The sequence below is a fragment of the Drosophila takahashii genome, chromosome 2R, assembly GCF_030179915.1.
Source record: "Drosophila takahashii strain IR98-3 E-12201 chromosome 2R, DtakHiC1v2, whole genome shotgun sequence".
Classification (NCBI taxonomy): Eukaryota; Metazoa; Arthropoda; class Insecta; order Diptera; family Drosophilidae; genus Drosophila; species Drosophila takahashii.
This window is the reverse complement of record NC_091679.1, coordinates 29,880,131-29,890,321: the sequence shown is the minus strand read 5'-3', so window position 1 is coordinate 29,890,321 and position 10,191 is coordinate 29,880,131. Positions and strand designations below refer to the sequence as shown.

Genomic DNA, 10,191 nt, shown 5'->3' with positions numbered 1-10,191 from the left:
TGAAGAGTGTTTCAGTGGGAAAGGGTAAAGACCACGAAATACGCTAATTTAGCCTTGTTTATTCCTAAATATAATTTAAAATAAATACAGTGGGTTATCACAGCCAATCTCCAATCCATGCAGGAGTACGAAATAATTTACAGAGTTGGGATCGCCTCCTGGTCCCGCATCCCAATTCTATTCGATGCCAAAGTAGACGTACTCCTTGCACCAGTCCTTGATGCCATCATCGTTGCTGCAGCACATGGGATATACGAAATCCGACTTGGTCACCTTGGCACACCGCATGCACAGCTCCATCGTATTCGAGTCCTTCTCGCACTGCTGCACTTTCAGGACGGTCTCCACCGAGAGATTCCCGTGATACTCGCTGGGATCCGCACTCAACTCCTCCCCTGTCGAGGGTCGGCCATCGGCACTGAGCACGAGTAGGGTCAGCATCAATATATTGCAGAAGATCTGTAATCAGTCGAAAGTTGAACAGTTCATTAATTGAATTTTCGGTTGTGACACAATTGAGAGGCGGCTAAGGCAGTTCGATGCGCCTTTGTCTGGTTCTAGCTCAACGCATAAAGTTCAAGCCAGATTAAACGAGTTTGATGGAGTTTGGATCTTTGGACACATCTTCACAAAAGGACTATTTATATAGCTTAATCAAAAGCGGGGTCTTTGACACAAGTTCCGTTTAGAATTCACCGAAAATGTTTGCGGACAAACACCATCCCATTATAACTTTTATCATTTTAAATGAATCTCTTTCACGTTCGCAGATAGATTCGATTTATTAGTTCAATTCACTTTGAGTGTTTTCTGTTTGGCACCTGTGCCATAAATCATTTTGAAGTGTAATTGCTTTATTTGTATCAAAGTTTATTCCGATCGCTGATTAGCACTTGGCATTATCATTGGGAGTTTTGCTAGACTTTGTATTCTAGGAATAGAATTCAGGGACAGATGTTAATGTTTGTGCTTACTTTTCGAGCCATTGCGTTGGTCTACTAATACTTTATCCGCACCACGACGAAAATGTATAACTCTCGATGTATTATTTCCTATTGACGATCTGACCGCAACTGGAAGCTCGAGGGGCCCGAGCATTACTTTTTATACTTGGGGCCAAAGCCAAAGCTAACGAACAGATCGTGCTGAGATCGTGCAGCATTCGTGACACATAATTGTTGATAGGCGAATACCAGGTACTACTTACTATCTCGGCGGAACGTGCCACCCTGATGGCAAGGAGTGTGCTTTTCCCGAAAAAGTAATCACCTTGGTTGGAATTTACGATGGGTTTGGTAATCGCACATACTTTTGGCATCGATATGATGATGGACAGGAACTTAGCGTATGACGAGATAGTAAGATCTCGGGGAACGTGCTATCCTGATGGCAAGGAGTGTGCTTTTCCCGCAAAAGTAATCACTTTGGCTGGAATTTACAATGGGCATCGATATGGTGTTGAACAGGAATTTGCAATTCTATCTTGATCTATTTGCAATATGTCTCAACATTATCCATAAAAGTTGCACATACGATGCGTATGCCAGCTTTATGGGTAATAGGAAAAACAACAAAATCCTTTAAATGGTGATTTTCGAAAGGTTTTCTCCAGGGATCGCAAATGGGAGTTACTTTTTTGAAAAAATTGACAAATAAGTCTTATTTTTCAATTTTTATTATAAAAGTTGACAAATAACTCTTATGCTTCAATTTTTATTATAAAAGTTGACAAATAACTCTTATGCTTCAATTTTTATTATAAAAGTTGACAAATACCTCTTATGCTTCAATTTTTATTATAAAAGTTGACAAATAACTCTTTCTTGTTGATTTTTATAATAAAAATTGAAGCCTAAGAGTTATTTGTCAACTTTTATAATAAAAATTGAAAAATAAGACCTATTTGTCAATTTTTTTAAAAAGGTAACTCTTATTTGCGATTCCTGGTTTTCTCTTAGCTATATATTTTTTGACCTAAAAAAAATGAATGCAATTAAAAAATTTTTTTTTATAATTATTTTAAAAGATTTTTATTTAAAAAAACAAACAGGAAATTTGAAAAGCAAGCAATTTTTTAATCAATGCTCACACCCACTCTCTAAGTATTCTATTTTTGCGTATTGTCTCGAAATAGCAGTTAGTCTGGGATGACACATTACATTTTTACCATCAATTTATTGTAAAAATTTTTCCCTTATGGAAGTTCAAATGAGTGCGAACGAGTCAGGAACTGGACATGAACTATAACACAATTATTGGTGCTAGTGCAGTCACATAAATTGATTCTAATAGTTTCAATATTGTCTTCCTGTCAAAACACAAATTATGCTTCGTGCATATTAGATGGTTTATAATAATTTATAACTATGATAAACAAAAAACAAATAATTTAATAATTAAAAAAAAGTTTCATAAGCATTCCAAAATTGTTTTCCAAAAAATTATCCTCATGTTGCTTCATCAATTACATGTCACCGTTCTAATGGAATAAGCCACTATTCCTAACCGCTTTATAACATTTATTAAATTTAAATACCTATTTAGAAATATATTATATATATTATATTTCTTATGGGAAATCTAAAATAAAGCTTGACAGTCGGTAAATTCTGAGCTTTACAGCTGGCTCATGCATTCTATTCAATCGTCATCGAATTTATATGTGATTTCCCGCATAGTGCACATTAATGTTGCGTATAAACAGTTAATTAGTGAAACATCATGTTGCTGATAAGGGGATTTCAGGGGCGCCTAACTGATTAAAACGAGCCCAGCTTCGCATTTTATTGTGCAATGTCTCGGTCAGTTTTTACTTCCGGCAATAACACGGAATCTCCGGGAATGGGTTCCTTAAGCCTGGCTTAGCTTTTCTTACGCATTCCCTGGATGACCTCATCCGTAAACAAAAGAACTCTTTTTCAAGATCGGTTGTGCATCCATATTATTATTCATTCTCTCGCGAAAAACTAATTAACGTTGCATCAGAATATGTAATTGCATATCAAATTCCTGGAAGTCACATCGGTTATTCCCCTAAATAGACGTAAACAGTAAAGGCGTAATTGTTAATTGGTTTATTTGTCCGCACTTTAAGTGACAATGTAACATTATCGAAGGTCATGGATGGTACGGTAAGAAAAGTTTCCATTGGAAAAAAGGGGAATTAAAATTACCCCCCAATTGAAGTGCATTTAAAGCGGGGTTTTGGGTTTTTAAATAAACAAATAATTTAATTTAAATATAATAAATGGAATATGAAAAAGGGATTTGGAAAAAACCCTATGAAAGGTTAATAAAAATCACCCTTTAAGGCAACCTTGATCCCATCTGATAACACCTGATTGAATGCAAACAAAATCAATTTCCTCATATTAATCTGCTTTGTAATCCATTCACAACTTATCGAAATAGTGAATTATCTAAGGGGAATTTAGAATGTGTTGTTTGTGTTGAGATAAGAAAGAAATGACAGAATTAAAATTGAAGTGATGCGTAGATTAAAGGGTACTTATGAAATTGTCACGATGTGAAAATCATTAACTCAAGTCCCGCAAAAAGTTCGTCGACTGAGTCCATCTTGATGTCTATATTTGAAGACCTAGTTTGAAGTATACTATGTAAACAAACAATGTAGTGCTGATTAGGCTAATCGCGCCATCAATTGTTATTGATTCAATTACTATAATGTGGCATCAAAGCTTTTGCTTATATTTTTAGCTAATTAAACCTTTACTTTCACATTACATATTAATTTAATATCCAGGGCATTGTCATTTTATTGGACTATGATGAAAAATAATAAACAGTGATTCTTTGGCGCGACAATGAACTTTGGAGCCGAAGATTAAAGCAATCAGACGGAATATGTGTTGATTTCTTTCGTTTTTGAGTTAATTAGTCCAATCAAACGGACAGGGAAGCACGTTCCCTCCTTATAGTATTTCGCCAGACTGGTAATCAGATCGACACGAATCTGGCAACATAATTTATGGCCTTACTTTGCAATTTTTTTTCCAAATTCTCGAATCCCACTTATAACTGTTAAGTGGTTATTGATCGATGGCCCTGTTGCCAAGTGGGCCTCCCGCGCATACGGAAACTGATTCTTCTGTATTTATAGTGAGGACTTGATGAAGATTACCCATCGGTGGCTATAAATACAATACAGAATGTTTACAATGCCGGGACTCCCTTATCAGAGGGAGGTCACCCACCGCCATTGTTTGTTTGTCTCTGTCTCGGACCTAGATGAGTAATGTCATCAGCCGAATTATATAGTACTCACCTTAGTCGACCCCATAAATAATGCCCTGCTTTCCACCCACACAGTCTGCGAATGACTCCGGCATGCCCAAAGTCCATCTTCATAATCTTGATCGCGTTTAATGATCCATTTAGCATGAGGCCGAAGTGTGCCACCGATCGAAGGATATAAAATGATTGCTGGCGTGAATTTCTTATCGGTCAGGGTTGGCTTTATTAAAGGTAATTGATCCAATTTGGTTGAATTTATTTATTTTTTACTTCAAAGTGCTTATTGAATCCCAGTCCTAATATAATATAAACAAATTTGTAATTATGATTTGACTAAAATTATATTGACATCAATTGACAATCAATCACCCAAAAAAGATATTGTTTTACAGGCACTGGATATTTGAGCTCAATAAATATGTAATTGTATGCGCTAACTAACCCTAAAATTGTAATATTTAAATAAAGAGCCTCTTTATTCTTTGAACATGTTAATTTTAATTTAATAGTTATCTATTTGAAATTTAATTTCAAACTATATTAAAGCATTTAAAATACTTTTATTACTATTTAATTTTAACATTTTCTACGTTTTAGAAATTCTTTACTTGTACTTTACTATTTATTGGTGTAAGAATAAATACAATTGTTTAAAAGCTTTCGTGTAAACTAAATGTATTTAACTTGTTCGGATTTTACATTAAGAAAATGTAAAAAGTATTTAACAAATTTAAAAAATAATGTATTTAAATTTAATAGATCGATTAAAAGTGTTGTTTTGAATTTACTTTTATAGAAAGTTAAATTTAAAATTTTTCTAACTCCCTTTTCTTATTCTTTTAAGCTTAAAAAGTTGTACAGTTTATAGTTTTAATACAAAATTTTAAATATTTAGAAAGCCCAATAAAGGGCTCAACTATTTTCTGGCACGTTTGTGCACATTTAAGCTACACTGATTTAATGTGTCCTTTGTAACCAAATTCGGCTAAATAAACTGTTTAGCCACTGATTACCCAAATGTTTGCCTGCCAACTAATTAAATTGGCTGCCAGAATGTAGTCGACATTTTGCGAATGGGAAATATCCCAGGAGAGACCAGATTTGCATAGTTTATGGCAGAAGTTGTACAAATGCCATTTCGATGTTGGGCAGACAGTAGGCCCTATTATCCCCCATTCAATCATTGTCCGTTGTCAATTGCCGATGGCCATTGCAGTGATATCGATTTTCTGTACCGAAACCCCTGATGGAAACGCATTACGAGCGCATACTATATAGTATGCTATAGCCAAGGTCAGTTCTAGTCCGCGCCAACCCTATTATTGGGCGATTTGGGGGGAACGTGACCCGGGCGGCCGTTTATTCCCATTCAGTGTCACCTGTGTCACCTGACCTACAAAGCGTACCCCGTACATAATAGGGGTAAATATCAAGTCGGAGGTGTGTCGACTTATGCAAGTCACTTTACATTTGGAAGCTGATGGCTTTTGGCCAGGGAATAAACAGCATTTTGGACTAAGCCTTTTGGTCGGACTGAATTCCCCAAACTTATTGGTTACTTGTCATCAAACTTAGGATCAGCGGGATAATTGGGGTGACCCTGAATGGCAATTACAGTAAAGGACTAATATTTTTTTTAAAGACTAATTACTATTTTATTAAATGAATTAATATTTGAAATATGGATATTGGTATTAAACAACTTAATATTATTATTGCTAAATATAAATATGCCACCATTAGGGCGGGTCGATTTGTATGGGGCCGAAAAAAGTGATGAATCGTATAGGGGGAACGTAATCTTTAAATGATTCTAAGCCATACTGGCGAACATACTTATGGTCTAAAAGGCCGTTTGACCCCCCCCAAACGCGAATGAAAGATACAGCTTTTTTTGACGAAAATATCATAGTAGTCAGCTCAGATGTATTACAAAATTTGAAATACAAATTTGAAATTGATATTCAGTAAGATATCTGTGCTGACTACTATGATATTTTTCTCAAAAAAGCAGTATTTTTCATTCGCGGTTGGGGGGGTCTAACGTCATTTTAGACCATAAGTATGTTCGCCAATATGGCTTAGAATCCGTTAAAGATTACGTTCCCCCTATACGATTTTTGGGGTCCCAAATCGACCCACCCTAGCCACCATATATGATTACCTATTATTTAGTTTAAAGGAAGATCCGCATTGGATCATCCAAGTGAAGTAAAGAATAAATCTTTAAAAATACTTAAATACTTAAAAGTTTACTTTTAGACTGTACTAACAACTCAAAAACCTTAAACTATTTATTCCACTGACTAATGTGGAAGCTCTTCAAGCCCTCTCGATTGCAATACTTTGTAATGATGAAAATCACGCTAGCTAACATGAACACAATGCGCGCTTGGCAACGACCTCTATGTGACCTTCACAGGGGTCAGTTGATCTAAACCAATCTACTTTAGAAACGTTGCAGTATTTCCATTCATTTTTGCATTGTTCTAAGTGCATGATATATCCCTTGATAACAGCCCTTGCAGGTCCACCCCAAAATTCCCGGACCGACTCATTAGTCTTCATATTGTGCAGGTCGCTCGAATGAAACACAAACAGCTGAAGAGCAGATAATGCAGTAAGCCAGTTGAGAAGAAGATGTAAAACCAGAAACAGCTGCATTGCACTGGAAAGAAAAGAAAAGAGATCTGCACATGCGCATCGCATTCGTTCAACAATTTACCTGCATTTCAATTTCAATGCGGCGAGCAGAAATCTGATAACAAAAGCCCAGTGGCTAAAAACAAAAACAACAACAACAACAGCAACAGCTGGGCAACAGAGAAGTTGAATGAAACAGGCAGTAACAGCTGCCGCTGAACACACTTCTCGCCCCCGCAGTGAATCACCTACAAAATGACACTCTCTTACTGCACTTGAAAAAAAAAGTTTACATTTTAAAAATTTAAAAGACAAAAAAAACTAAAATAAAAAAAAATAATAAATAATTTTTGGTTTCCGGGGTAAAGCGTTTAACTCTTTGCTTTTTCTTACACTAGCCTTGAAAAAATTTGGTTGGCAATGAATAAATTAATTTGTTTAATTTTAACACTTTTTTTGTTTAAACTTTTTTTAATAACAGTATTTTCTCCAACTTTTGGTAAACCTATTTTTTGAGTGCACTTTTCTCTTTTGAAAGAGAAACCCATGAGCCGACGTTGCCCGGAGCGCACTGACAAAGTGATTCAGATTGCGAGAGTTTAAGGGAGAGCGAGCGGGTAAAAATCTATTTAAGCAACACGCAGCGCTCACATCTTTTCACTCGATTTTCGGCAGCGCTGTGTTAAACACCAAAAATATCAGAAAACAAAAACAACAAGGATATCCGCAAAATCGCCGGGAATACAAATATAGCGAAGCGATATTTTAATTTTTGTAAAAAAAAATCGCAGAACGGTGTGTTTCACAAGCCAACAATAAACAAGCAGAAATAAAATACGAATAAGCAACAACAGTAGCAACAATCAAAAGTTTATACGAGAAGCGTGCGTGCGTTCGTTGCCGCTTAATAAAAATGTGTACAAAATTCCAAAAGTGCAAATTTATTTAAATAACTCCGCAGTGCTCAACGTTCAAAGTTAACAAAAAATAAAATAAAATAAAACTGAAAGAGAAAGATAAGTTTCCTAGACTGGAACGAAGTACGCGAACCTAATTGAATTTGGTGCGCAAAACAGTAACAAAATTGCAACCTGTAGCTCGGGCTTCGGCTTTGATTTTGATTCAGATTTTGAATACGGCTATTGTGCAAACAAGCCGGAAGCCAGTCCCCGATGCAATTGTTTTAAACCACAGCTGAGCAGAGCTTTTACCTGTTAGACAACAAATCAAACGGCGGCGACAGCAGCAGTTAAAAAGCAACAATATGTGGTGCATTGTCAACCTGCCCAACGGCACCCAACAAGCCGTCAAGTGGGATCCCAAAGCCAATGGTCAGGAGTGTCTGGAGAAGGTGAGTTCATCACAGCTATAGATAGAATACACCATCTGGTAATTTTCCATTCGATCCGCGTGGCTTAGAAGAAATTGCACTATAATAGGCAGCCCGCGAAATGATTTTCTATTTCTATTTACACGAAGTGAGGTAGAATCCGGCAGACCCACGATAAATCACAAACATCGCATATCATTCGTAATGGAAATAATGCATCGATCCTCTATTTTACCAAAATAATGTATTCATCCAAAGATATAGTGTTGATGGAGTAAGTGGAATTGGGATGATTTTAGAAACATATGTAAGTAGTTCCATGAAACTTGAGTTTTCAAGTATTTGACCTCAGAACTGTTCCATTAAAAGTATTAATAGCACGCATCATTTCTTCTTTATCTATATTATGGGATCTTTGATATGGTCCGCTATGTTATATTTACCCATCATATTACTACGCTTTACTTAAAGTCAAGGGACCCACGACATTGGATGTGAAGTACACCTCCCTTAAGGTTACAGAACTCAAGGGAAAGTCATCGGCTCCATCTCAAGGAGGTTACAAAATTATCCATCCACGCTTCTCCCGATAGTGTGGTTGCCTTGAAATTACTTCATAGCTTATCGATCCTCGACAATAGTTTATGCAATATGATACGCGTGTACGATATGCGTATTAAATTACGTATCCCTTCATAAGAGGATATGGTGTAACACTAAAGGGCCTTCGAATCACTTGAGTTGGCGAGGAAAAGCGGGTATAGAAATTGGTTGTGTTTTATCTTTGGAAATAAATAACTAAAAAATGATTACCGTTTTTATGACCAACGTGCAAAGTTGTTCACGACGCCATACCAACAAAAATGTTCTCATTTCATTTTAATGGCGGCCTTTTTTCATGGCGAATTTCGTTACGGCTAATACCAGAGCGGCTTACCATAAAAAAATGTTATAAAAGAATCTTCATTGAGAGGTACTCGACATTCATTCGAAAATTAAGTACTTGATTCAATTTCAATTACAATTTTTTTCTGGGGGGCCTGGACCTGCAGGCTGTTTGAAACTATTTTTTAACGCTTATCAGTGACAGAAGTGAGTGTTTTTTTTTGTTTTCAATTTCGATTCGCATTTCGTTATCAACTCACGGGGGGCCATGTCCAATTCCAATGTCTTGTTGTTTACTAGTTTTGCGCTAATTCATTTTAAATGCCAAATACCCTTGACTCAAGCTGCCCCCCGCGAAATTTTTTCAACACCCCAAGGTGTGTGGAGGAAAAAAAGAAAATAGAGAACAGGGTGTGTGACTTGTAGGCGACCTAAAAGGTTATATTATAATATAATACCATTGAATGATGAATAATTATATTGAAAAGATTGTCTTAACTTTGTGATTAAAATACTTGACTCGATCATCACTTAAGATCGCTTTGCTTTCTTTCTGTGTATTATTTTGCTGGCGGGTTCAATGTCCAAGTGCTGGCCACTTGAGGCGTTTAGTACAAACACTTGACTTCTGTTTAGCCGAGCTCTGTTACTACGAGCGATATACATACGATTATGTTCCCCCACCCCTCCCCACATTATAGACCAGGCACCGCCCCTTTCACCGACCCGAAAGATTAAAGTCAATTCGGCAATTCGCCTTGTTTGTCAGGCTAATTAAGTCTTTGGCTTATTTGCGACCCGTGCATTAGTGTGTGTGCAATCTAATCGGGCAAACTTATCAAATAACGGGCTCGCACACAGAGCCATTAATATTCAGGTGAATAAATGTCCCAGTCCCATTTCGGTCCCAATGCGTTGCCAACTATATTATCTCCGGTGGAAAACAAGAACCGACAACAGAGCCAAGACAAGAGAAAATATGCTTCTTCAACTTGCTTTTATCTTATCTAACCTAGCCTATCCCTATCAGAGAAGCTCATTTGCTATCAACATTTACGGCTCTGAACTTAAGTTAACAT

General features: G+C 36.5%; 2 protein-coding genes across 4 annotated transcripts in view; one reads left to right on the top strand and one right to left on the bottom strand.

Annotated features, from left to right (window-relative positions):
• Window positions 1-9: 9 nt before the first annotated feature.
• LOC108064805 (uncharacterized) lies at window positions 10-1,636 on the bottom strand. Of its 3 annotated transcripts, none has more exons than XM_070212558.1 (2): window positions 1,208-1,636; window positions 10-459 (listed from the first exon to the last, which is right to left on the bottom strand). In XM_070212558.1, the coding sequence occupies exons 1-2, from the start codon at window positions 1,316-1,318 to the stop codon at window positions 178-180; spliced, it is 393 nt and encodes a 130-aa protein (XP_070068659.1). In that variant the 5' UTR covers window positions 1,319-1,636; the 3' UTR covers window positions 10-177. The 3 variants fall into 3 exon arrangements, with proteins under 3 accessions (XP_070068659.1, XP_070068660.1, XP_017008009.1); XM_070212559.1 differs by having other exon boundaries at window positions 1,270-1,635; XM_017152520.3 differs by lacking the exon at window positions 1,208-1,636 and adding an exon at window positions 975-1,106.
• A 5,915-nt stretch (window positions 1,637-7,551) lies between these two features.
• The window catches only part of dnr1 (defense repressor 1), a 27,393-nt gene continuing 24,753 nt past the window's right edge, over window positions 7,552-10,191 (top strand). The window contains exon 1 of the mRNA XM_017152504.3: window positions 7,552-8,248. Within this exon, the coding sequence (XP_017007993.2) occupies window positions 8,162-8,248 (87 nt within the window). The 5' untranslated portion in view covers window positions 7,552-8,161. The remainder of the gene's footprint in view (window positions 8,249-10,191) is intronic.

Bases quoted from the DNA above. Each gene is read 5' to 3' on its own strand.
- LOC108064805 (XM_070212558.1), bottom strand. From the start codon at position 1,318: ATGCCAAAAGTATGTGCGATTACCAAACCCATCGTAAATTCCAACCAA. The intron at 460-1,207 runs GTAAGTAGTACC...GACTGATTACAG, and splicing joins TGGCACGTTCCGCCGAGATA to ATCTTCTGCAATATATTGAT.